The 27,660-nt window shown below is 48.3% G+C and overlaps 1 protein-coding gene across 4 annotated transcripts; it reads left to right on the top strand.

The window, feature by feature from the left end:
• The first annotated feature begins 401 nt into the window (after window positions 1-401).
• On the top strand, window positions 402-27,382 carry usp54b (ubiquitin specific peptidase 54b). 4 transcript variants are annotated; one of them, XR_015104124.1, is made up of 21 exons: window positions 402-542; window positions 6,641-7,117; window positions 8,960-9,052; window positions 11,252-11,386; window positions 11,577-11,690; window positions 11,768-11,850; window positions 12,154-12,259; window positions 14,375-14,521; window positions 16,994-17,143; window positions 17,390-17,582; window positions 18,243-18,425; window positions 18,556-18,775; window positions 18,871-19,257; window positions 19,343-19,470; window positions 19,576-19,734; window positions 21,458-21,614; window positions 22,919-23,616; window positions 23,942-24,069; window positions 24,176-24,313; window positions 24,432-24,572; window positions 25,019-27,382. XR_015104124.1 is itself a non-coding variant. In XM_086138833.1 (20 exons), exons 2-20 carry the CDS (start codon window positions 6,962-6,964, stop codon window positions 25,103-25,105), a joined length of 3,462 nt encoding a protein of 1,153 aa, XP_085994959.1. In that variant the 5' UTR covers window positions 402-542; window positions 6,641-6,961; the 3' UTR covers window positions 25,106-27,382. The 4 variants fall into 4 exon arrangements, 1 of the variants encoding a protein (XP_085994959.1); XR_015104122.1 differs by having other exon boundaries at window positions 24,176-24,572; XM_086138833.1 differs by lacking the exon at window positions 24,432-24,572.
• Window positions 27,383-27,660: the final 278 nt, after the last annotated feature.

Here is a 27,660-nt window from a genome sequence, read left to right as displayed (position 1 = left end):
CCGCCGGCATTATTAAATGACAGGCCTGCAAATGGTGATGGGAACATGATCCAAACGGAGGTGTATTATGGTACGCGCGACCTCTCACACTCGGGGCTGTGGCTGCAAAGCGAGGCTGGCGGGTGTCAAATGTTGGACAGATGTCCTCTGCATGTCGCTGTCAGCAGCTCCAATGAATCTGAGTGTATGCGCGTGTGTGTGTGAGGACTAGAGGCAGCACACACACTACTGCTATCGGGGGTGAAGGATACGCAGGTAACCCGCGGCGATGACGTCACCTCCCCCTCACAAATTTCAGTACCCCAGATGGCCCGCTAAGCGGCAGTATGGCAATGAGCGCAAACTGGAAGGCAGTTAGGAGGAGTTATCGCGAGAGCAGCGGCGTACCGCGCGACCGCAGCGCTGCACGGATGGCGCCGGTGGGGGCTGCGTGGGGCCGAGTCGAGCGGAGCGGATACGCCCACGGCTCAGCCTCCTCTCCGCCGTTAAATCACACGGTGGGACACACGAGCGGACGGAGAGAGGCGGCGACTGCATCCGGGGTGAGTAAGAACAGTTCGTGTGCGCGGGCGCGCGCGTGTGTGTACTTGGCTCCGTGGCCGATGCTGCTGCAGAGCCGCGCGCGCGCGTCAGGGGTGCCGTCAGCGTGTTGCCCATCATCGTCGTATGTGTGTGCATCTTTTTCAAGTTCATCCTGACAGTCAGTCACAGGTGTCCAGTCGTGTTCCTACACGGGGGGGGGGGTCTTCATTTCGTTTGTCGGGATGTGAAGGGGGGGGGGGGGACTTGTTGATGGAGAAGCCACAAATCTTAAACCAGTTGTGCGTTGGGGGGCGGGGGCAGCCTGAGTCTTGGCCATCATTATAATATGGTGTGTGTGTGTGTGTGTGTGTGTGTGTGTGTGTGTGTGTGTAGGTTGCAGGGTCACTACTTGTTCGTGGCGCATGCTCATTTCTGCACCAACATCTTTTCAATTTCACCCCACGTCCAGCAAGTCAGGCAGTCAGTCAGGTTCCTGCATCTCTCGGGTCTGACTGTGAGGTTGTGAGGAGCTGTGTTGGATTTGTTGATGGATGGGCGACAAACCGCAGCCTCTTACCGGGGCTCCATTCACGCTCCACCGTCAGCCGCTGCCGGGTGGCCGCTTCATTGATTTAACATTGCGGTTGCGAGATTGATGACTTGGGACGACATCACTCCTGCGATGCTGCCGCTGTCCGCTTTGCGAACCTGCGTACACGCAGACACACACACACACATGCATTTGCGGAAAAGTAGGTGAAGTGTGCGATGCCAAGAAAAAAACAAAATCTGTAGAAGGATGTCACACCGCGCATAAGAATTCTGCTCTCACAAAGATGGGATCGGTTTTGATTGACACTTTACAAATATGTCATTTTGCGACTGACCTGATTTTTTCAAGTTTTTCAAGCCTCGGGCGGTTTCTTTTGTCTTGTGCTGCAAGCAAGAAATTGAGAGACAAATTTCACGACAAGCCGAAGTTTGGCACTTGACGAACAAGCGAATGACTTAAGACGTGTCTCAAAACAAACTACACAACTGACAAAATTCTGCTAGCTTTATGCTTACACACAATGCAAAACGCCAAAGTCGGGCTAGCGAAATTAGCGCGCATGTTGCGGCAGTTAAGTTACGGATAGTTGAATATAAATGGCGCAGCAACACAGGTAAACAGTCAATGTAGCAACACTCACAAGAATAATTTTTTTTTTCATCTGCAAATAACAACTAATCTTATTGCATATTGTAAGTAGTTACACAAAAAAATCTCAAAGCACAGGGAAGTCACGACTCTTCTTTGACATGTTAAATCTAACGTCATGTTGGAAAACAGCCATTTTGGGGTTATTTTCCTTTTTCCTCCGCTTTAAAATGTCCTAGAGATTTTATCTGTTTGCTACTTAAGTTCTAATGTTTAAAAATATTGACTTTTGTCATTTCGAAATTTGATGACTCCTCAGAAAACCGGTTGCCAATTTGCCTTGTATGTATTTTGTTGTTTGAACTGGCTGGCTTGTTTTATGAATTTGATGTTTGTGGAATGATTCCTCTCACATTTCAGATGTACTCAAGTTAAAAACTTATTTATGTTCAGCAAAACATGAAACTTATGTAAGGTACTTGAGTAAATTAATCGTTAGCCGTGCGTCCTTGTGTATTGAAATGTGTTTTTCCAAAGCCAACGTGGAGCTTTACAAGTCTGGGATGATATAAACTGGACGTCTTCCAATGGCTTTTATTCACCCCCACCCCCACCCCACAAATGTTCCAGTGTTTGTTGCGACTGTGGCTCATCCGGGGGAAAGTGTCCAAGGGGAGGCGGGGAGGAAGTTTAATCCTAAAAATATTGCAGCTTTGGGAGAGCTTCACTTGATTTGACTAACCGTGACTGCTGACAGTCTGAGTCCGCGTTTGGTGCCGCTCTTGCACTCGGAACTGCTTTGTAATGGAGAGTTTCAACAGCGCGTGTGAGGCGGATGAAGGACGACAAAAAACATTTTAAAAGGCACCTGAGCTGTTTTATGAGTGCCTTCTTTTAACGCGAACATAATGGCTTTGTGAATTTACTGTATGTTTTTATAGCCTGCCGAGATGTAATCAGCCTATTAAATGACTTCTCTGTGGTCACCGGGAACTTTGTTTTGATGTAGTGCGGGCCGGCTGGGCCTACTCAAACAACCTTACTGTCAGATGCTCTTTGGGGTGGGGTGGGGGGGGGGGGGGTCTTGAAAACGATCATTTTAACTGACTTTTACACGACTTTTATTATTTCTGCTTGGTGGTTCCAGTTTTCAGCGGGAAGGAAATATTCACACTGTGGTCTCGTGGTTTTATGCCGCTTACCTCATCGAATATTAAACACAATTAATAGACCATTAGCAAAGGACGGCATGCCCCCGAACACGATATTTTTTTGTTTTGTTTTTTTACAAGCCGGAGTTTATGTCAAAACATTTATCAAAGGTGTGTACTTTGCTGGGGATACATTGTACAATTTAGGGGTCTTTAGTTTTATATTATTTTCATTTTAAGAGGGGAAAGTCAAATCTATTGGCTGAATGACTGTTGTGCTGAAAACGTATCTTTCAACTTTGGTCCTGTAAGAGTCGGTCGCTGGTGCATGCTCTGTCCACTTTTAGAACTCATCTTGCGACACATTTAGATTCTTTGGCTGAGTACCGCTCTGCCCTTGTGTCGTATGGTGTTGCGCAGGATTCTATCTTGGGGCCCCTGCTATTTTCACTGCCGCCCTGCTGTAATTCCAAGGAAACTACTTTTGATATTTTGAAAATATTAACAAGTGGCAAAATCCAACTGGTAAAGGATTGATCATCTCTATTTGCAAAAAATAGATATTGCTTAGATTTTTCGTGTGTACAGTTAGTCACCTAGAGAGACTCCTGTATATCTCCCCACCCCCCATCCTTCGCCTTGTTGCAGCATTCCCGCCTCAATGGTCAACCCCCCGCCCCCCTCCCCAAACTGCATGGACGGGATTATTGAGAGGTTTTGGTTTAAGAAAGAGCAGATTAAACAATAGCAGAGGATGAGGCAGGAGGGAAGGATGAGGAACGCACGCTCCGATGTCTCCTTTGACCTTAACCATCCCGCCACTGCACTCTCTCTCACGCCCCGCCCCTCCCACCCACAATCACGACTCTTCTTTGACATGTTAAATCTAACGTCATCATCACCTCATCTTGTTTTTCTTCCGAGCCCAAAATTGTCATGTGACTGTAAATAAGTGTGGTTATGTAACAGTCTCCACATCAAACACATTGCTCCACCGTTTTCGATTGTGTGCTGCGATGCCGCATCTAGCTTGTGCCGTGCGGTCATACGGGCTATGCGGGGAAGTGACCTTGAAGAAAATCCCAGACTCCCCGCTGCACATTCACGCACCTAGATGCTGCGCGCGGATGTTTAACTTCGTATCAAACATGAAGCGGGAGGAAGTGCAGCGAGGGGAGGCTGATCTTGAGGCTCTCCCTGTTGTGAAACGGGGCTATTTGAAGTTACACATAACCCACTTACGAGGAAACCCACTGTGTGCAAGCGTTAGGTCGTGGATGTGAAGTTTTCTTTCTGGAAAAGAAAGATGAATGGGGAAAGGAGAGGTTACTGGAGGGAAAAGTGAACGAAACAACAAGGTGAGCTTGTTGACAAAAAACTCAAAGAATCTATTCAGGTTGATATATATGTGTGTGTGTGTGTGTGTGTGTGTGAGAGAGAGAGAGAGCTATTGTCCTCGGCGACACTGGTACACTGACACGCTGACACAAACAATGGCACAAGTCGGATGTTATTGATAAACGCGGACCAAAACCCTCCTGTTGTGTTTTCAAAAAAGCGTTCATGGGTCAACGTGACCCCTGGAATTTTCCATCACTATCGGCTACTCCTCGGCTAACGTGGCGCGCCGAAGATACAGTTTGGATTCGAGCCAATTTACATAGAATTGGATGATTTGTGATGGGAAACATCTTGATAATTGACTCATCCGAGTCGCGGCATTCGTGCTAGCGGCACTTGTGACAGTTTAGCCGAAACAGATGTCTTTCCTCGGCGCTCCCAGCCGTGCCTTCGCCGGCTCCCATCGATCGGTGAGTAATCATCGGCTGTCGTCCTGACAAAGCGTCCGGGATTATTCCGACCTCCCAAGGCGACGTCACGACTCTGCTGCGTGACTCACGCCGGCCGCGCTGACTGCTCTTCGCGGGTGCGGACGTCACCGTGAGCCAGCATGCTGTTTACAGTCAAATTGTGTGAGAGCGTTAACATTTTTGAGTTGAAGTGAATTTGTTGAAATACAAAAATACTAGAAATTATTCATTTTTTAAAAAAATCATGAATAGATGATTGGTGTTCAGTCCACGGTCCGTGATCCTGAACGCCTCACGGGGTAAATTTACCGCCACTCCTCTGTTTTCTTAATGGCCACCAGAGCAGGGTCAGGGAATATGATTGACGAGTGCCTTGACTTGCTGTGGCTTCCAGGAACTCTCCACCATCAATACACATCATCATCACTCGCCGGCCCCATGTGTCTGTGTGGCTGTGTGTGTGTAGGTGTGTCTGTGTGAACATCACATGGTTTGGCTTTTCCTCCCGCGTGCCTGCTGCTTGGCCTATTTCCATGGTAACGAGCCGAAGAGACGGGAATACATGGTCAGCGCGCACACGCGGACCATCATATATAACGGCACTTGTAAGGTGCAGTCAGAAAAGTGCGATTGCACTTTCCGCACCCACTCAGTGGCACACGCGTGTTCACGCGCACAGAGAAGGGCCATATATAACAGCACTTGTGTGATCTTGATTGCGCGAGACTGTAGGGTGCAGTCAAAAAGAGGATGTGTGATCGCACTCTCCACACCTACTCGGCGTCGGAGGGACATGCACACGTGCGCGCGCACACGCAGACAGTCGCTGTGTGCTGAAACAGAAGTTAGCGATTCTGTTTGGTGGAGGGAAAATGGCAAACAGAGCCATGGCTGCCAAATCCTTTTTATAAATTTGGTGTATTTACACCCAGATGTACTGAATGTGAATTTCTGTTCTGGATGGATGGAGGGATAGACGAAGGGACGGACGAACAGACAGACGGACAGACTTAACACGAATCCAAATCGCTAGCTAGCTAGGTGGATGGATATAGATAAAAGGAGCGTGCCGTGGCCAAAATGCAACCTGGCAACAAAGACGACGGAAGGGAACTTTGCCAAAAGTAGCGAAAGGCACTGCGGCTCTGCTAGCTCGCTGCCCAACGGTGTTATGCAAACACGTATACTTACTGGAGAAGCACAGCCACTGGCAGAATCTCCCTAGTTTTTGTCAAATTGTGATTATGAATAGATTTCGGTTTCGGTGTGCCATTACTGATGTAATATTGGACCTCATTGGATCCCCCAAATCTACCAAGAAGGCTCTACAATCTTCCGACTGTCAACTGTGAAGAGCTAGATGACGAATGAAAACTCTACCGGCTGCCAAAAGTGCCCATTAAACAGATCAGACCACTTCAAACCTCGCCACGGCAGAACAACACAACCACGACAAGAATCATGATGTTACTGTTGTAATAAACAAAAAGTCTGTCAACGTCGCACAATGGACACACTGTTTTAGTTGCTATTAAAGTTGGAACTTTGCAGAACAGAGTCCGATTGTTGGATGCAGTTTGTTGGGTGGTTAGATGACCCATTGACCTTTCATAACCATCCGTCAAGGGTACCTGATTCTGCTCTGGAATTCATCCGAAATGGCCGACTTCCTACTATTATTTGAGAAATCGCCGAAAATTTGACTTTGTATTATTCAACGCAGCAACACGGGCGTGTGAGATGCTGGTGTAGCATCGGTGACTTTGACTGCGTGTAGCTTGAAAAGGATGCACCTGGCCCGCCGAGTCATATGGGCGTCAGCAAACGAGAGCGCAGATTTGGCTGAATATTAACAGGCTAACCCTTTCTGCGTATCGAGTGAGCCGCAGCCCGATCCATTCACCTCACAACCCTGCCTGTGGGAATTCGGGAGAGCTCGTTGTTGTTCGCCTGCCCAACGTAGACGGCGTTTGACCCGTGCGGCCCGACGGCCGGCCCTTTTTTGTGTCTCGCAGGGCATGAAAGGACATGGGAGCGTCTGGACGGCCCAAACAACATCCATCTGACAGGATCCGCCAGACGACCACTTGCCAGAGGACGAGTGACAAACAGATGCCAGCAGCGGCTCTGGCAGCGAGCAGGCGGATTCTGAAGAAGTAAAGCACGGCTGGAAAGGGGCCGGCTTGTATGGGGGCCAAATCCCCGTCCAAGACACACGGCGTCCTCTCCGTCTACCGCCTCCCCCCTCCTCCCTCCTCTTTTCTCCCATTCGCCTTCTGTCACTCTCATGGGAGTGACATAGAAGCTTCGGTGGGACCGCGGACGTCCAGGTAGGGATGTCGTGGAAGAGGAACTATTTTGCGTCCGGCGGCGGAGCGGTCAGCGGGGCGCAGGGGCTGGCGACCCCGAGAACCATGACCTCCATCGCGCCCAGCAAAGGCCTGAGCAATGAGCCGGGACAGAACAGCTGCTTCCTGAACAGCGCCCTTCAGGTCAGTGACGCTGGGACTCAGAGACCCTCAACCCCTAAATCTCACCTTTCACCTAACCTAATTCCAAACACAAAAGCACTACCCCCAATGGTTGTTTTCTAGAATAAAGCGTCGCAAACACAACTGGTGAGCTATCTCAAGCGCTCGTGTTCTTTCTTGGTTCGCCATACGTGCAAAGGGATGAAACGAGCCAAAAGTTGCCCACAGTCAAGCGGGTCTCCCCTAAGGATCACATGGGTGGATGCAGGGGTGTTCTAAAAATAGCTCACTAGTGATGGGATATTATTTGAATGTTGCAGGAGCGATTGCTTGAAAACGTGCGAGGATTCATAGAAATGAAGCGTCGCGTATTGATATTTATCCATTTCCGACCTCTTGGAATCATGACCGCGAAACATAGTGAGAAATCATTCACATGATCAGCGTCAAGTCGGACTGCTTTTATTTATTCCTAATCACATTTCATCAAAGGTCATTTGAGCAAAGTTGTTGTTTCAGAAGTGGGTATAGAACTGGAAGGCCTTCAGATCTTGGCTTAAAACAGCACGGTGACCCCTGCCCTCAACCTTTAAGCCCAACGCCATTTTATTCATTTTTTAAATTTATGATTATTATTATATTTATTTTTTTAAACAGAACCAAGCATGCCTTTTGGGACATCGCATTGCTGATTCAGGACCCTGCGGCACAAAGAGAGCTTGCTTTGTATAGTCCCAATGTTACCATTGACGCATGTGGACATCCTGTCAATGACAACTTTCAGCTTACTTTAAAGCAAGCTTCGAATTCTCCCAGAAACACACACAGACACACACGCATAGCAGCTAACTGATAATTAAACGTGACAGCGAGATAAGCTCCCTATTAATGAGTGTTTTGCATGTTACTGCTTTGCTTTTGGCACCATTCAAGAGCGACTGTGGGTTTGTTGTTGCGGGGACGCTTACTCAAGCGCGCGCACAAACGCACACGCACACCACGCGCTTACCTCTCAAGACGTCCAGCTGGCACGCGCGCACACCTCCACGCTCCAGATGAGGAGATGGGAGGATGCAGCGATAAGCTCCAGCAGAAGCTTAGTGGAAGTTGGAGAGAGGGGCTGAGGATGAACTGTTGAAAAAGGGGAAGGACAGGAAAGGGAGATACGATGAGGACGACATGGTAGCTCGATGTCACGGCATTTAAAAAATAAATAAATAAATAAAAATCAGCCAGTAAATTGGGTTTGTTGTGCTCTATTCGTTATCTGATCTCATTGAGAGGGGTTTTGGGGGGGTGGGGGGGGGTTTGGCCACAAATTGCGCTGATAATGGCCGCCGCTTGTCGGAACAAATGATCCCCTCGAGTAGTTCTGCCTCTCGCTGGCTGCCTCGCTTGCTATTTTTTGACTACAGCAAAACGCACCTTGACGGGCAACGTGCTGGAAAAAAAGCATGTTGTGTTTCCACAGCAACAGTGTGCCGGCATCAGGCCACCGCAGCAAAGGTTTTGAGATGGTGTTTAACACTGGATTACTGTTCAAAGAAGCGCATGCATCCCCATCTTTATTTTTTTTATTTTAAGAAATAAAACTGATCGGAAATTGGGGCACATTTTCATCCAATTTTCTTAATTTTTAAAGGTCACAAATAGAGCTGCGCCGTGTAACGATATATATTTTATTGTGACATGAATCCAACTACCGTACGATATAACCCTCCCTTGTTTACATTGTTAGATAAAGCACTCCTTTGTTTGTGTTCTTCTTAACAGACAAGTCAAATAAAAATGAAAGTTTTATTTCTGTCAAGTGTCTTTGCTGTTTTTAAATTTGACCTACTTTAACTCGGCTTTGCTCTTTAGGTTTTGTGGCATTTGGATATCTTCCGCAGGAGCTTTCGCCAGCTGACCATGCACAAATGCATGGAGGACTCGTGCATCTTCTGCGCACTCAAGGTAAAAAAAAACAACAACAACACATCAGCCTTTGTTTTTTTGTTTTTGTTTTTTAAACCTATAATGCATTTAAAGCCACAGTTAGAGTGGCTTTCTCTCTAAGCGATGACGATGTCCAGTGACGGCGGCTATTAGTTTGCTCCTTCTGGTAATCCTGGTTGCTTATTCCTGTTACGAGAACGTTAATACAGTTTCGTCGACAAAATATGATTTATTTGAAAGAGGTTGACATGTGAGTGCAAAATAATACACGAGTCAAACGATTTTGAGACATCGGGGACCGTGTGGTTTTACTGGCAGAGGCTGAATGATTTCGAAATTGCAGGGCAAAATCTGGTGTTATCGTTAACATAACAGCCCCATCATAGAACGCAACACATTTGTTGCACGGATGGCGACCAACATGTGGCCTGAACGGAGGCGTATCACCGTGACTAATGTGCTGTAGTGCGGCAGCAACACACTGTTGGGTCTCCACAGCACTCCACTGTAATTAATTGGCCTGACTGAAAGCGCCGAGCTAAGCAGAACCCACGCGCACGCGCACAAGCGGCTACACGCAATATCAGTACACGCCACGTGCACTTTGATTTGCTGCTGTAGGCGCGCGCTGGTGTGTTGTGGCGCTCGCCTATGTCAATTCGGTGAACTTCAATTTAAAGACAAACGTGTATATTTATAAATACACCGTTTTTAAAAAAAAAATCAGCACATTAAACTTGGTTGGACAAAACAGCATCATGTGACTTGGGCCACTGGAAATTGCTGCAACATTTCATCTGGCTCCACCAGAGAAGAAGTAGAATGGGATGGGAGGAGGGGAGGGGAGTGAAGGAGAAAGATGAATGAATGTGTGAGTTGGTGTAGATGGCTGCAAACTTCGCAATTAGACTGCTGGGTGCACATGCACACTTACGCATAGACACACACACACACACACACACACACACACAAACACATGGACACGCATGCTTACTCACTCCACCCCATCTCTTCCTTGTTCCCCTCCTCGCCAACCTCCCTCCATTCCCCCTTTCTCTCTGTAGGGTATATTCCCCCTCCATTCTCCTTGGCGCATTGCTGCAGTCATAACACACACACACACACACACGCACTTATACACATACACACACTTTCAGCACGACGGCATTACCTTTCCCAATGCCAGCCCCCCTCAGCTGTTTTATTACGTCATCTTCCGGTGGTATGACCGCCGCCATCTTGCTCCGCTGCCTCCCAAAGGTCAAAGGTGACGTCTGTGATGAGAAACACAGAAATGAGAGAAACACCTAAAAATATGGAACGTCAGGGCAACGGTAACCAAATGCCCCATTTATCCAAGAGCTGCTTTGTGCGACGATTCACGCCCAGTCACTCCGACTGAGTAACTTCAGCGTTCAAGCTGAACTGTCCTTGTGTGCCTTCTTTCACCTTTGCCGACGCCACAACCACCAATCACCTGGACTGCCCTTAACAGCCCACACGCACATGTAATTTAATTGGCGAAACAAACATGAAATAAACATGGTGCCCAGTCTTCTTCTGCCTTAGCTAATGCTAACTATTGTTGACTAATAGAAAGCTAACTGGCAAACAAAGGCAAGACTATATACTGTACATTAACTGAAACTATTAGTTTCTAATGGAGGGCTACGTTACAAGCAGAAGGGTTGAAAACATTAGCGAAAGGCTAATGTAAGGCAAAAGATTTTAGCTAAGGCTAACTGTTCGTGACGAATGAAAAGCAGCCTAGCAAGCAAATTTAGAGCGAGAGCCGCTGAGCAAATATAGACGTGTTATTAAAGACAACTGGAAACTCTTTTAAATTTTGAAGAAATAAAACCAAACAGAAAGTCTGTTTTAAGAGGATTTGTTGAAGGCGTCCATTTTAGATCTCGCGATGAACTTTGCCGGCTTTACGGTTGGAGCTACCACAATTTGGGGTCAAATAAAGTCTGTTGCATAGCAGTGTTTATTTTTGTGTGTCTGGATTCAAGGCATACTTTTCAGCCCGCAACAGTTTGCTCGGCTTTTCTATTTTTCCGCTACAAAGCACTCTGCGGTCTGTTTTTTGTCGGGAGAAAAGCGCACATGTATTATTGATGGCGTCTGCTACGGAAGTCCGGCCGCCTCCGCCGTCTCTACATTTGTTGCTCGGCACTTTGATGGGTTACCATTCCTTCGCCTATGTGTTTGCAGAACATCTTTGCCCAGTTTCAGTTCAGCAGTGAGCGCGTGTTGCCATCTGACGCGCTTCGGAGCGCCCTGGCCAAGACATTCCAGGACGAACAGCGCTTCCAGCTGGGCATCATGGATGACGCTGCAGAGTGCTTTGTGAGTCACGGGTGCCAGCGCGCACCCAAAGCTTTTGGCAAAGTTAGATTGGAGGAGACCCGCTGTGATGAGAATTTAGTTATTCATACAAAGAAAGACAGTCTAGTCACCAAAAACAGTTTTTTGTTTCAGCCATGAATTTTACAAAAACAATCCAATTTTTAAAAAAAATGATTTTTGGTCTTGTTAGGAAAACCTCCTGATGCGGATTCATTTCCACATCAGCGCAGAGAGCCGAGAAGACATCTGCACGGCCAAACACTGCATCCCGCACCAGAAGTTTGCCATGACCCTGTTTGAGCAGGCACGTGCACACGCACACGCACACGCCATGAATATAACAAGCCTATCGTGGCTGAGTATCTGTATTTGTACTTGCAGTGCGTCTGTAACAGCTGCGGCGCCACGTCGGACCCGCTGCCCTTCATTCAGATGGTTCATTACATCTCGACCACGTCCCTATGGTAAAAACACACACACACACACACACACACACACACACGTACATATAAGCGTACACGACATGGCGCAGGCAGACACACAGGAAGTCAATACTATACGGAAGTCATCAATCAGCGATTCGATTCAAGGGACCCAAGAGAGGGCAGTGGGAGTCTTGGGCAACATAAAATCCATTTGTGGAGCAGTTGTTTGGTGGTGGGGGGGGGGGTTCTGGCCACTTCATTAGATACCCCTGTAAATGGTCATGTGACGTATGGATAATACAGATATTATGCTAATGTCAGTGGTTGTTTGTGTTGCTGCAGTAACCAAGCGGTGAGGATGCTGGAGTGCCGGGAGAGGGCCACACCGGACATGTTTGGGGAACTTCTTCGCAACGCCAGCAATATGGGGGACCTGCGCAACTGCCCCGTGAGACAACCCCCGCCCCCATGCACACATTCACTCGCAGTTGCACAACATTTTAAACGCAGTTAGTTGCAGGAACTACGCGCGGAGTCATCTATCCTATCCGCACAAGTGCTTCATAATAAAGACGATGAAATAATAATAATAATAATGCCGGAGTTACATAACAGAATCGCAGATGGTTTTATTGTGTTTGCGTTGCTTACATAATGAACAGCTCATTTGCATGTTCTCCGCCGCTTTCGTCTCCGTAAGCATTTTTTTCCCCCGGACTTGTCCTTATCGTAAAGGGAGGCTGGATTCAGCTTGTTGCAGCACGATGACGCAGTGCAACGTTTTGCATTTTAACAAATAAATAATCATCATAATAATAATAAAATTGGGTTTGGAGAGAATTTGGGATGAGAACATTCAGGGATTGTTGTCCAACTTAGCGGAGAATTTGGAATCGAAGGAAAAAGGGACTCCATGAGGATGGTGTGTGTTGTGCTGCCACATTGGGGAAGTGAATAGATCCAGCTTGGCTTCACGCAGCAGCTCCTCCGCTTGCCAAAAAGTGTACCCACAAAGAGGTCCCTCTCTGGGCCTCTTTACAAAGCTCTGGACCCCCTCCTCACGCATCCCCCTGCCTCCATCATGAGCTGCTGCAACCTGTCACACATCTCTCCAAAAATACTAGGGCCACTTTTGATTGACACTTTTATTGTTAGCTTTAAGGGATAAATGTTGGAAGCAACTGCCACCTGGAGACATCACAGAGGGAGCGCTTGTTTGGAACACCTTGTAAAATGACTGAGCGAATGTTTGTTTTTGCCCATTTTAAGACATATCGCTGATGGAGTGTTTGCTTCGCCCAAGTGAAGACACCGGAGAGGCTCATTTTGCCCTCCTCAAGTCAAGACAAACAGTACGACTGGCGGGGCACTGCTATATTAAGTTTTCACTGAGGGAGTGCTTTTTTTGGTGTGTGTAACTTAAGATATATTCCTTTAGGAGCGCTTGTTTTGCATAACTAAAGACATATAATTGACAGAGTGCTTGTTTTGCCCCCCTGAATACATCGCAAGGCTTGTTATGCTTACGCAAAGATTTATCACTGGTTTGGCCCACTCAGGGAGTGATTGTTATGCCCACCTCATGATCTCACTGCGGGAGCACTTGTTTTGCTGACCGACAAACCTTTCTGGTGCTCCTTTTGCCCACCTTAAGTCATCACAGAGGGAAGCGCTCGTTTGACTCACCTTGAAAACGACCACTGAGAGAACGGCTGGTTGGCCCGCTTCAATGAGGGATGGAGTGTTTTTTGTTCGCTCACCGTAACAACTGTAGCAGTGCTGAAAGAAAAAAAAATTGCATTATTATCTTTGTCAAGGGCTCATTGTTGTCCTGGGTAACACTCGATTGTGCAGGTATAGATTTTGTGCACCCAACCATATTAGTTTTTGTGGAAATTTGAATATTTGACCTGCTCTGTAGTCACATATCGGATACATGGAGGATAATACATCATCATCAGCGCTCCTTCGTTTGCTGATTGATTAAATGTGGATTATCTCCTCGCCGCGGTGTCTAATGAGTTGCGAGGAGTTTCCGTGATCAGTATTCTGGCAAACCCGCACTTTTCATGACCGTCGGTTCAATTATATAACGTGCTGGAAAGGTTCTCTTGAGAATGGAGAGGCAGATACTGGCAAAGCATCATCCCATTCCGTCCGTCCCCTCCCCACACTTCCTCAAAGAGGGAGTCCAGTGTGTGCCGCATATGTGTGTGTGGGAGGTTTGTGTTGGCAAAGCCCACCGGTCGCCAGGGTGTTTTCAGGCTGCTTCCGAGGCGGCCATGCCAACGCTGTGTGTGCGCGTATGCTTGCGCGTGCGCTCCAGCTCGGTGGTAGTTCATGACTCAAAAGGAACCATCCAGTACATGCAGTCCTGAACTTGGCAGAGGGCCCCAGGGGCAAATATGTCCCTGTGACGTCCGCATCCTATCCGTCATAATCATCATTAACGTCATTGTCGTCCTCACAGATCACAGGATATGACCGAAAGGAAGTGAAAAAGGAGGGAGTTTCAATACTTTTGTCCTTTCCTTTGTGTCTTTTTTTTTTTTTGTTCTCTCAGAGTAATTGTGGTGAGGTGTTGCGCATCCGCCGTGTGCTGATGAACTCACCGGAGATCGTCTCCATTGGGCTGGTCTGGGACTCTGATCACTCTGACCTGGCTGAAGACGTCATACACAGCCTGGGCACCTGCCTGCGCCTGGGAGATGTAAGTGTGGTTCTTCCACTCCAGTCCAGTAGGTGGCAGTAATAGGCATTACGGAACAAGTCCGATTGCATGCTTTTTTTCAGCCTATTACTGAGAGAGAGAGACAGAGAGCGCTTGATTTATTTCTTTTTGTATTATATGCTGCCGTGAAACTATATCGTCTTCTGACCACACAAGGTTTTCAAAACCGAATAGGAATATGAAAAAGTTGTTCCTCTGACCTTCGAAGGACCTGACGGCAGAGGCGGCCCGCTCCCGCAAAAGGAAGTAACCTTCAGATTGAGGACAGGGAGGCGGTTAGTGGCCTGAGCTGATGAAACCCTGGTGGACTGAGGACAGCGTGGCACAGTAGGGGGAGGAGGGGCGATGGTTGTCATGCCAACGGGGCACTCCCCCCCACCCACCCCCACCCACTGTCCAGTTGGATTTTGACACATTTCGCGAGCTCGTGTTTGAATTTTTTTTTCCAGTGAGGCCGGTGAATGCGCTCACCCCATCGATGCGATCACTGACCAAATTATTGTTTGGCCCAATTGAGCAAGTGATTGTTTTGCCCACCTTCAAACATCTCACTGAGGCCGCGCTTGTTTTGCTCTCGTAATGGCGACACTGAGGGAGCACTTGGTTTGCCCATCTTAAGACATATCACCGAGGGAGTTCTTGTTTGGCCCACAGATGGGAGTGATTGTTTTGCCCTTCAGTTAAATCATGAAGACATTGCTTGTTTTGACCCCCTTGAGACTTAATACTGAGGGACTGCTTTTCAATCTTAAGACGTCTCGGCTAAGGGAGCGCTTGTTTGACCCACCTAAAGGCTCACTATTAAAGGAGCGCCACCTATGACGGAAGGAGGGTTTGTTTGCCCATATCACTGAGAGGGTGTTTGTTCTACGAAACCTAATAGCCGTTTCCCCAAAAGCGGAGTTATGTTCGTAAAGGCTGTGTTTTGGTATTGGATCCCATCACATCGATCGACGGAGCACAGACATTGACACGACACGTGATTCAGGGACTTCCTCGGGCAGCCCTCACAGACACACACGCAAGCACACGTGTTGCAAAGCGGTGTCATGACCGAGCGATGTCGGTGCATTTCAATCAACATCTCAGGCACACTCGTTCTGAAGTGATTTCCATGAATAATGCATAAGTCAGCATTATAGCGTGTCAAGTTCTTCTACACACAACCCCCCCCCCCCCCCCCCCCCCCCAACACCACCACCACTGCCAACTCCTCCTTCCGTCATGTCGGCTTTTCTCCTACTGCTGCCTGTCATTCTTCATCTCCGAGATGGAGCTCGTCGTCACAGGCGCGATGCCTTTTCTGCTTTTGTGTCACAAGAAGTGGATCCACATGCCCCGCCGCCGCAGCGCCTCCACTTCCTGTCGCCGTTTCTCTCGTCTTTTCTTCGTCGCTCGAGACGATTAGCCCATTTGCGACAAATAGACGACAATTTGGATAATTACGTGCGTCGTGCCTCTTAAATGAGACAATGCGCCGCTTAACGCGCTATTTGACGGAATGGCTTCGGGATTTCAGACAAAAGAAGGCAGCAAAATCTGTCTCATTCTGATTAGTAATTAAATATATTAGTGGGAAACGGGATCCGGACACCTGGGGAGTTGCTTTAACCGTTTACACTCTTCTGGAAAGACTTTTTTTTCTTAGGTTGAAGGTCACTCTTGAGTTTCTCCACACCAAAGCCATCCGAGAATGCCTTTTCATACAATTGCCCAAAAAAATGTCCAAATTCCAAAGTATAGTGTCCAAAGTATTTGGGGCCATTTTCACATAAAGACAGTTTATATATTTATATTTGACATTTATCAAATAATGTATCACAGAAAGAAAAACAATATTTAGAACAATTATTTTGGAACCATGTTGTGCTATGTTTCTTAAAATTAAAAACCTTCATCCATCAGTCCAGCCATCAATTTTCTATACGACATATCGCGTTTAGGTTTGCCGGGCAAATTAAGACATTAAGAAGTAATAAATATAAAATTCCGATTATTAAAAGAAATTTGTAGAAAATGTTTTATTTATAAAACCGTACATACAAAATACATTGGAATAATACCTACTGACATTTCTGTATTTTATTTTTTATTTTTTAATTGTAGATAACCAAAATGGTGGAAATTTATTTCGGTATTTACTGACTGGGGATAAATTCCTATCAAGCAAAATGATATGAATTAAAATTTGTAATGGATATTATAATAATAATAATAATGATAAAATCCTCTTAAAAACATTTCTTGTCATTCTGAGTGATTTCATGATTATTTTAAACAAGCAAAATATGACAACGGGAAACGGTTGGTGCGCAGAATTACCACATATGGCATTTAAAAAAAAAAAAAGCCGCCGGCATTCACGTGAACTCATCTGTCTGACGCTGCACACCCTCTCTCCCTCTCTTCCCCCGCATCCCTCCCTCCACCTCTCTCCCTCCCTCACCGTAGTTGTTCTACCGTGTGACAGAGGAGCGGGCTCGCCAGGCAGAGCTCTACTTGGTGGGGATGGTGTGTTACTACGGCAAGCACTACTCCACCTTCTTCTTCCAGACCAAGATACGCAAATGGATGTACTTCGACGATGCCCAGGTCAAAGAGGTGCGTGCGTGCGTTTGCGTCCACCTATGCTTGCGCGTTAAGGTCGTTTCGAGGCGACTACTCTGTAGGAATTTGCCGGTGAGTGTAAGTCAAGCTATACGTCCTTGCTCACATGATAGCAATACCGCAGACGTGTCTGACCTTCTGCTTCAGGCGATAAAGTCAACATGGTCTCTCTGAAAATGGATTCGTTTACTTGCCTCATACACGTGCGTCTCCGGGCGGCGGGTTCCTGTGTGTCTCCAGATCGGCCCTAAGTGGAAGGACGTGGTGTCCCGCTGTATCAAAGGCCATTATCAGCCCCTGCTGCTACTTTACGCCGACCCCCGCGGGACGCCGGTGATACTGCAGGAGAGCGCCAGCCCCTGCGCCGGCGCCGACCCGCCGCTGGAGATCCAGCGCTGCAGTAGCAAAGCCGGCTACGACAGCGAAGACTCGGGTATATGCCTCCGCCACACCTCGGGGGGGGGGGTCGAGCCCTGCTGCAAATTGCGAAAAATCTCAAGTTACAGACTAATTTTTTTAAACTCATTTTACCTCCTGAAAAATAAATGTCGCTCAGCAGAGACTTTACACCAATGCAGCAATGACTCTCCTTAACTTTGCTAACAACCCAGGCTAAACACACACACACACACACCCCACCGAACAGGATCTGCAGCATTGACAAGAAATGGACGGATGATTCAAGAAACATGAAGTTGAAGTTATGAAACTGCAGATTTGTTTCCATTCTTGTTCTAATGCGATTTATGATTGAGTCGATTTTCTCTCATGCAAAATATAAAGCGTACCTCGCGCGTCCCTCACCTTAAATACACAGGGATCGGCCCCGGCTCACTGAATGGGTGGATAGTTATGAGGGAAATAAACAGTTTGTCATCACCTCGTATCTCATCTCGGAATGGCCTGAGAGTCGTTTTTTTTTTCCCCTTTAAAACCAAATGTGGCGCTTGAGCTCAAACGTTTGCCCACTCCTGGATTACGCACATGCGTCCATGATCCGGAGGTCGACCTTCAACCTCCTAATCCCCCCCCCGGCATCATTTCTCCTAAACATATGGGAGCCGGAGATTAACCGCCAAAGGTCTCCCTTCAGGTCGGGAGCCGTCCATTTCCAGCGACACCCGCACGGACTCGTCGACCGACAGCTGCGGCCAGCGCGCCTACCGCAGCCGGCCCTTGCACCAGTCCACGGGCAGCCACCTATCCAGCGACTCTCAGACTACCGTGGTCTGCAACTACGATCTTGGAACGCCGCCGCACGCTGCCGACGCGGGAGGTAGCGTTTCACCATGGAAATCTCAGCCTGTATATCTTTAACAGCGTGACTAATTACGATCTATGAGCAATGACATCACTATATTTAGGATGTTTCCTCCCCTTATGAGTTAACTCTTTTGTCTCTCCAGAGTCAGCAGTGGAGGGCCCTCGTCGGCCTCCCTCTCCCCCCCTGCAGGAGTACAAGGAGACGGCCGTCTTCCTGCTCTCCTCGCGGCGGCCGCTCACCTCTTCCTCGTCCTCCTCTCGGCCACTGTCCTCCTCCTCCTCTTCGGGGGTGGGAGGGTGCGAGGGCGGCGTCGGGGGACCTCACTGGGAGGATGAGAGCACCAGCAGCGAGAGCAAGTCCAGGTACGGACCAGACCGTCTTCTATCAAATGTTTGAATTCACATTATGAGATGTTAGTCGTCTTGTAGAATATTATTGAAGTAAAAGTTTTGTTCAGTTCTTCTGGCGGCTGCTACCGGCCCACCTGGAGGCCCCGGAGAGAAGCCCTGAACATCGACAGCATCTTCTCGGGCCAAAGCCAGCGGATCTGCTCTAAGGGTTACCACACCCTGCCAGGAGCCTCTCACCCGCCGCCGCTCCAGCCACCCTCGCCCTGCGTGCGGCCCACCACCCCAACACTGCGGAGCTCGCAACTTACCGAGGGCAGGCAGGTTGCGGAGGTGGAGGCCAGATTCGGACTGGTTGGGCAGCCCAGAACTCTGGGACGGATGATGGGCCCCCCTGCCCCTGCGCCTCCGAGGGGGGTTGAACACCAGCCTCGCCTGATCCAGAGGATGGAGAGCGGCTACGAGAGCAGCGAGAGGAACAGCAGTAGCCCTGACAGGTAAGAAGAAGAAAAAAACCCATAATACAGCTGTACAAACAACTAAATCATCACCTATTTTTATTTGAATTGTTTTACCCCTCAGGGAGGTGGGCCAACAGAAACGGGCGCTGATGTCCGGACCGTCGTGGCGCTCGGTGCCCAAGTCAAAAAGCAGCGGTGCTATTCTGCAGGAGTTGCCCTCGCCGAGCTGGGGTCACGCCATAAGGCCTGGTAATGCTCCAACTAGGCGCGTTCGGATCTCAAAGCTTTTAGATTACCGGATGTTACGTAGCTAAGTCAGCCAAACCAGGCAAATACCGCAATTTTTTTTGGCAGTCTTAGGGCGCAGCGAGCTGGACGAGCTCCAGGAGGAGGTGGCCAGGAGAGCCCGCCAGCAGGAGCAGCAGAAGCGCAAGGAGGCAGAGCAGGAGGCGGCCATGGGCTTCAACCCCAAACCCAGCAAATTCATGGACCTGGATCAGCTCCAGCACCAGGGTACGACCAAGTCCACGTCACTCTAATCCGGCAATTCAGCTTGATGAATGGCCGCTCGTGTGATGTCACACGCGATGCAACGAGTTGTTTGGTTGCGAGGTCACTTGCATATGGAAACGTCTGTCTGACCTCTTCTCTTGCCCTCATTCCCATCTGCTCGTCTGTCTCTCCATTAAGTAGCCCCCTCCGCTGCTCCGCTTTTGTTACTGTAACAAACACACACAAACACCATGTCACACAGACTTTTGCAGAATGTTTTGGAAGAATATCTGCAGATCCTAAAAAAGCAAAAATTCAATGTGCTTTGACAAATTTGCAATTAATTGCATTCCAAGTGCCAAGGACAAGAACCATTTTGGAATATGCAATAATTCCTCGAGCAGTGCGTCTAAAAACACGGAAGGCCAGAATAATAAATGGCAGGCAGCAACCTCGCATGACATTTTGTAGAGTTCATTAAAAAGGATGCGAGGCGGCATGAATTAATGTGCAGAATAATCGTGAAGAAAAACTTGGCGTGACTAGACTCGGCATGGCGAAGAAAAGGATGTTCTCCGTCCTGCTATGCAACATTTGCTACACATCTGTGTGTGTGTGTGTGTGTGTGTGTGTGTGATTAGAAATGGGAAGTGATAGTGCTCTACTCCCCTCTAATGACTCCTTTTGGTTTTGCACCATTCCAGCTCGAAAACAAGTGGTGGTCCACGGCAAAAAATGAGCAAAATGTGATCCTCACAGAGACAAACGCATGTGTGTGTGAGTGTTCAAGGCTCACAGTTTATGCAAGATGTAATCTACACAGGGACATAAACTCGTATTTGTGTATGCCGGTGGCCTTGTAGAGGAGACATTATATTATGTGATCCTCGCAGGGACATAAAAATAATTTAAAGATGTAGTCCTCAGTGCGCTGCGACCCACAGCAAAAATGACGCCAAAGTGTGGTCCTCACACAGAGACAAAGACATGTAAGTGTGTTTATGTGTTGGTTTGTGGCAAACAGCTAATTCATCCGGTCATCACAGAGACATGAAGACATGCATTTGTGTTTGTTGTGCGTTTGTGTGGATGCGCCTGCCTGCCTGAACTGCAGGTGTGAAGGTTCCCCCCGCTCAGCACTAAGTAAATCTGGACGCGGGATTATTAGATTTGTGTGTGTGTGCTTTAGTGTGTTGATAAAACTGAAACACACACACACGCGGCCGCGAGTACAGGCAAACTTGAAGTGTGAGGACGTCAAGCGAGTGGACAGATGGCTTCACTATCGGCGCGCTTACATAAGTGTTTGCTTCGCAATGCAGTATTCGTATCGATGCGTTCAAGGCCCCTCAAGACAGTCCGGGGCAAAACGCAACAATAGTCTCGCTCGTCTTTTGACCTTGAATTTTTGTTGACGGAAAATGAATGGATGGATGTCCCGGTGGCTGCCGGTGCCCCATCAGGCCCCCTCTCCTCTGCACGCCCTTGATTTCTCTTGATGAAGTCGCTACTCGGTAGGCTGGATAAAAGAACCTTGCTGGCCCAGGAGCCCCACTTTGCCCACCTTCAATGTCACACCTTTTGCAGAGGAGCAGGATGCATGCTAAACCCCCCTCCCCCTCCGACAACATAACCACTCTATCTGCTTCTCTCTCCTCTTTTGTCATCCTCTTCTTCTCTTTTTCCTCATCACTCCGTCCCCTTGTCCACCGCCACTCCCCCTCTTGCTCTGTCGCGGGTTTAGCTGTACTCAGACCCCTGCATGAGGCCAGCGCTCCTAGCGGCTCGCCCGTAGCCGCCGCGTGCATGAGGAGCGCTGGCGGCTCGCTCAGAGGCAGGCCGGAACAGGAAGTGCAGCAACGGGAGTCGGGAAGCGCCCCTCGCCCACAGGGCCCTTGCAGGTATACACGCCGCCACTGTGACCCACCTGCCTCTTGCCGCAACCCTGCTGGACTCCTCATCGATGTGTGTGTGTGTGTGTGTGCGTGCGTGCGCTTTGTTGTTGTGCACATCCTGCTGTGTGTGTCTTGCTTGGCTGGGCTCAGAAGGAGAGTTGTGTATTCGCCCCCTCCCACTGCTTTCTCCTCTTTGTGTACTGACGTGTGATGGCGGTCGCACTCGTTTTGTGTCGTGTGATGCGTTTTGCGGATGTGCTTGAGGGCAACAGCGTGTCAGTCTGCAGAGATCCTGAAGGCATCCAATGGCTCAAGAAAGCTCTTTTGCCCCCTCAACTTCTTCACTGTTCAAGCCAAACTGTTCGCAGAGAGGAAGAGAGAGAAAACACTTAGTCCTCTGTGCCTTTATTTTTTTTTTAATTCGACATCCTACCTCTTCTCTATTGATCAACACTAGTGTCTGATTTATAGCCACTGCTGCAAAGCCTGCTGGGTAATTACTAAGGCTGAAAAGAGATGATGGGGGGTGCATGCACGCACACACCAAGACAAACACAAAAAAAAAGCAAAAATTGATGCGCGAGCTGTTCACACGCGCACACACATACGCAGATAAGACGCGCAAATAGGATCCCCTAATGTCGCGCATACATCACTTGCCCACATGTAAATCAATGAAGTGATCCGGCGGACTGCTGAGAGCGAATTATTTTCTGCGGCGCTGCTCGAAGATGGCTGTTTGGAAAGTCTGATTAAAACGCATGATATGCTGGCATCACAAAGAGTGTGTGTGTGTGTGTGTGTGTGTGTGAGTGTGTGTGTGTGTGTGTGCTGTGCCTGTGCCTGGCTGTGAAATCCCATACATCAGGGGTTCTCAAACTGGGGTCCCTGGATCCCTGGGGGTGCCCGTTAGCTGTGGCTTGGGGCATTTAAATGTATCATATCTTTTTAAAAAGTGCATGCCAATCTTTTTTCCTTGAAAAAAAGGATTATTCTCATAGCTTTGCCCCCCCTACAAAAAAAGAATTTGTTATGGTCACACTGCAGCTTTTCTTGAAGAACTTGTTTTTTAATTTTAATTTTTAATTAATTTCAACACGATAGGGGTCCTAAAGGTCACTAAGTTTGAGAAGCCCTGCCAAACATCATCAGGCCGTGTGTGTGTGTGTGTGTGTGTGTGTGTGTGTGTGTGTGTGTGTGTGTGTGTGTGTGTGTGTGTTGCCGGGTTGTTACCCTGTCAAGTGCATGTTGAAACCTTCCCACAAAGCACTCGGACGTCAAAACAAATTATTTTGTCCCCCTCCCTCCAGTGAACAGCCTGGCCCAGTCCAAGTACTGCTGACGCCCAATCAGGAGGAGGAAGAGGACCCTGTGGCCAATCAGGATGCAGCTCCAAGCCAGGACCCGCCCCCTCTGCCTCCACCTCCACCCTACCGCCACACGGTGGCTCCCCCTCATCCGGCGCTCACTCTCAGCATCGCTCACCCGTGCGCCCCCTCCAGCGACGTCGGCGGGGGGGTGAGGCTGTGCGAGTTGCTCCAGGCCGGGGGGGTGAGCGTCAGACCCTTGGGGAGGCACTTGGCCATTTCCCTGCCGTCCCTCCCGCTGCGCTTTTGGGAGACGCCCGTAACGCTCCCTCCTCCTCCTCTGCCGCCGCCTCCCGTCACCAAACCTGTCACGCCTCTCTGGCAGCCCCCTCAGCCCGGTTCCACCACAACCCCTCAACCTTGGCTGCCCTCCGACGGAGCCACCCGCCATTGGTCCTCTTGGAGTCTAGATCGTCCCGACGCAATGGTGACGCCCTACGACACCCCACCGGACCGCTACGCTGCCATCCCGTCGCAAGCACCCAGGGCCGGTCGCCACCCCGCTCGAGGGAACTACGGCTCCCAACGTGCCTCGGGGCAACATGGCGATCCCACCAGCTGTGAGCGTGAGGAGCCCGAGCTAACAGCGCTAACAGAGCTTGACACCCTTTACCAGGCCAGTCTGCAGGCTGGGAGGACAGGTATGCACGGACTACTGTTCAAAAGTTTAGGGTCAATGTGATTTTAAAAAATGCAATGAAGAAGACATATCAACTAGAAAGCCGGGGGGGGGGGGGGGTTAAAATGTTTCCATTCATTTCAAGGTGTAAATACGATTTCATATAGGATTGTCTTGTGTTACGAGCACGGTCACAGAAAAAAAAAATCACATCTCAAGGCACCACTGAATATGTCAATGATAACCCCCACCTTGTCTGAAGAGATCTCGGCCAATTACGACACGGTTTCAAAGCTTCTCTAAATTGACTAACTTCCACTGCTAAACTGGTCGCTCTTCCTGTGTAGGCTGCAGCCCGTCAGAGCGGCTCATCTCCAGGGTGGGAGGGCAAGCTCGCTCCAGAACCCCCAACGCAGACATGGAGAGGAGCGTGTTTGGGCCGGACGGCGCCAGCACCCCCACCTACCTCAACAAGGTGACCCCCCCCCCCCCCCCCCCCACCACTCCCCCATCCCCTTCTCTCCCACTTTGTCTTCTTCCCATCCACATGACTGACGTCCTCTTCCTCTCGCGCCTCGCAGCCAATGATGTTGCAGGGTCTGCGTTTGGGGGCGGGGCCAGATGTCGAGGGGGACAACCCCAGGAGAATGGGGCGTAGTCTGAGTGGCACTGTGGTGGTGACCCCGCGCCACGCCCGCCTGACCGCCACCCGCAGCTTTGTGAGTACACAGCTCTGCCGCCCCCTTGTGGCTAAGCAGAGTGACGCACTGCTTCCCTTTGTTTCTTCGTCTGGTGTCTCTTTCTTTTTCTTCTTCTTCTTTCTGTCTCATCTCCAAGGCGAAGCAGGCTGACGTCAGTGCCTGCTCCTCCCATTGCTTGCTTCCTCTGTCCTGAGTCCCTGTCGCTATTCCACCGCCATCACCTCCTCCATCCTCTTCATCACCTTGTCATCACCACTTCCCTCCTCTGTCTCACAAGGTAAACAAATCATAGTTTGTGGTACAAAGGAGTGAGTAGGATCTGGACTTAATTTATCCGTTAGGAGGTTCCGATTTGTTTTTACTATGTTCGTTTCGTTTACAATATCAAAAGCAGTATTTTTTTCAGAAATATACATTATTCGCGCATGATTGAGACTTTGATCTCAGATTTAGAATTACAATTGTCCAAAATACTCTTCTGAACTTTTTTCTCTCAAAAATTAACTTACACTCCAACTTTTATTCGTTGTTGTTTTTTCCCCCCAATTCATTTTAAGAATAAAATTCGCGACAACTTTCTCAAAAAGATTCTGGAAAAAATATCACTGTTAGTTTTTTTTTTTTTTTTAAATGATACAACTTTTCTAAAACATATCTTTGCAGCATATTGCGGCTAAACAATATCCAGTTTCAACATGGCTTTTTTTCCCTTTGTGTTTAAAGGAGCTGTCAGGGAGCGCCGGGAGTTTCTGGCTGTGTCTGACGGGGGTCAAACTGTCCTCTGGTCAGGGTCCCGCTCGTCCTCACTGATCTCTAACAACATCCCGGATGCGCACGCCTCAACGGGCCTGGATCGGACGGACGACCCTCCCCCCCGGCGGAGACGCCGCTCATACGCAAACATGCACACACGCACACCCCCCGCAGCGCAAAGTAGAGCCCCCCCCCCTGCTTCAGCCCCTCCTCAACGCCCCGCCCTCACCTTTCTCTTTCTCGTCCCACTATTCTGTCTATGCAGTCTCTCTTGACCCCCGAAAACCTCAAACCTCTCCTGTTGTTGCTCCCCTTATGACACTTTGGGGGTCGGGCGCGTGGAGGCTCAGAGTAGCCACGCCTCTTCCTCTTTCTCCACGGGCATTTCCTGGCGGACGCACACACGTAGCAGCGGAACCGTTTCTCTGTTAGACAGCCATATTTTCTCTTTTTGTTGTTGCCCCCCCATCCCTCCTCCCCCCTGAGGCCGTGTACAGAACATGTATGAACTCTGTAGCAACTAAGACCTTCTGGAATGTTTGTGACTATTCAACATCGAAGTGGGGGGGTGCACTTCACAAGTGTCGGAGCGGGATGTATTTTTGCCCCTCGAACGCCGCCCTCCTCCTCTTTCCGACTTTTTTCGCCGCTAGCTCACCTACCTGAATGACAGACAGTTCTCCCGTTTCTACCGGGAGATTGAACAAGAAAAGCGCCTCCTCTGTTAAAACTTTTTTTAAGTTCCTGGCACCCTTTGGATGTTCTTTTTTTTTTTTTTTTTTTTAATTATTCATCGTATATTTTTCTTCCAAATATGAAGGCTTCACATTAGGGTTACGTACGTCAGTCTGATATAATAACGTTAAGATTTTGGGTTAAGGTTGCCTACACACAGGCCTGGGTTTCATACACTGGATGTATAAAGTCCACACACCACTGTTCAAATGCAATTTTTTTGGGTGAAATTAACCCTTTCATGCATCCCGTAACCTAATAACATGATAAGCTGTCCACTGTAGTGACCAGCTGTCCCCGAAAGAGTTAGTTGTTCTAGTAGGCTTTTCCTGACCACGACTTCACTGGACCGCAGCACGTGCGTTTGGGAAGTTTTCGAGCCGTATATTTGAAAATCAGGTTTGAACTTCATTTGGCCCTAATCAGCTGTACTTTTAAAATAACTCCCGTGATTCCTATTTGACAGGAGTTTGAATGTGATTGGTTAGTTATGAACTCAGCCACATCCCCTGGTATGAAGGTGTGCGCGGTTCTTTATTCCTACTTTCAATGGAGTTGCACAGGTTATATAGTCAGATTAAATGGCGGAGAAAAAAAAGTAAGTTCACAAAAAGATGTCTTTTGAACAGAGGTGTGTCGACTATTTATTTCCGCTGCTTGTCAGTCTACTCTGGTGACGGTCGCGAGGGGAGACCAGGTGAGAGCGAGAATGTAGCATGTTTTGGTTTTTCTTTTTCCTTCTGCACTAAGTTTTGCCTCTAGTGCACTTCGCGAAGCGGATATAGCGGTAGAAGAAGTGCCCTTTTTTTTGGGGGGGGGGGGGGGAAGATGCTTGACTGTAAAGGGATGCTTGTTTCACTTTAAAATGGACCTCAGGGCAAAAAAATATATATATTAAAAAAAAAACACGGAACACTTTATTATACTGGATAAGCCGAGACACGCGTTGCTTTATACGCTGTATTAAGAGGTCTATTTTCAGCCAGTGATGCGCTGAGAGATATCAACCAGTTGTACAGTCGCGCCCCTCCCCGTCCCCTTTATTCAGCTACGTTAATGAAATGCTTCATGCTGTACATTTTAAAAAAAAAAAAAAAGATTGATCGTTGTAACTAAACCAAAGGTTGGCATTATTTCCCAGAAATGTTTTCTTTTTTTTTTTTACATTTATTTTGAGGTTGCGGGAGAATGTAGCCCAATTGTAGCGCTTGAGTCCGCTATGCAAGTCGAGCCTCCCTAGAGGTCCACCACACAACAACCGCCGACCCACAACACCAACACCACGAGGAGATTTCATGTTTAATGCTGCTGGTGAACTTTGTTGTTCTGCATCTATTTATGCTATAGTTTCAACCAATGGAATGCAAAAACAAGACAAAACAAAACAAAAAAAAAAGGTAGAGAAAAGGTAGTAAAAGAGGGAATGAATGTATACTAAAAGATGAGAGTGCATGAGGAGGCATAAGAAGCTGATGTTTGTTTGAGATTAAGGGGGGGTAGTCGTGTGGTCAAAGGGGGGTAAAAGAGTGAACCTGTATTTTTGCAATAAAGTTATTATTACCAATGCACTCCCACAAAGGGGGCATAACCACCTTACAAGGCCTCCATTGCTGTCTTTGCTTTCCAAAAATATTTGAACAAACATGCAAGATGAACCACATCTGGTGAAAATATATCCTTCAATTGTTGTACTAAAAGGGAAAAAATAAAACTAAAAAGAACTACACACACATCCCCCCCCCCCTACCCCCCAAACAACGGCGTAGGAAACATGCCTTGTACTACACTGACGTGGCCACTAGGTGGCATAAATGACCCGATGTAAAGACCATGCACGTCTGTCTGTCTATCGATCTATTTTACTGGTATTATTTTTA

Source organism: Hippocampus guttulatus, chromosome 19 (genome assembly GCF_054856545.1).
Source record: "Hippocampus guttulatus isolate MCC_2025c chromosome 19, RoL_Hgut_1.0, whole genome shotgun sequence".
In the NCBI taxonomy this organism is placed as follows: domain Eukaryota; kingdom Metazoa; phylum Chordata; class Actinopteri; order Syngnathiformes; family Syngnathidae; genus Hippocampus; species Hippocampus guttulatus.
Note: the sequence above shows the minus strand (reverse complement) of the source record. Positions and strands in the feature narration are given on the sequence as shown.

Excerpts from the sequence above, each read along its gene's own strand:
- usp54b (XM_086138833.1), top strand. The coding sequence starts at position 6,962 with ATGTCGTGGAAGAGGAACTATTTTGCGTCCGGCGGCGGAGCGGTCAGC. Across the intron at positions 11,851-12,153 it reads ATCTCGACCACGTCCCTATG|TAACCAAGCGGTGAGGATGC; the intron begins GTAAAAACACAC and ends GTGTTGCTGCAG. Across the intron at positions 18,426-18,555 it reads GCACGCTGCCGACGCGGGAG|AGTCAGCAGTGGAGGGCCCT; the intron begins GTAGCGTTTCAC and ends TTGTCTCTCCAG.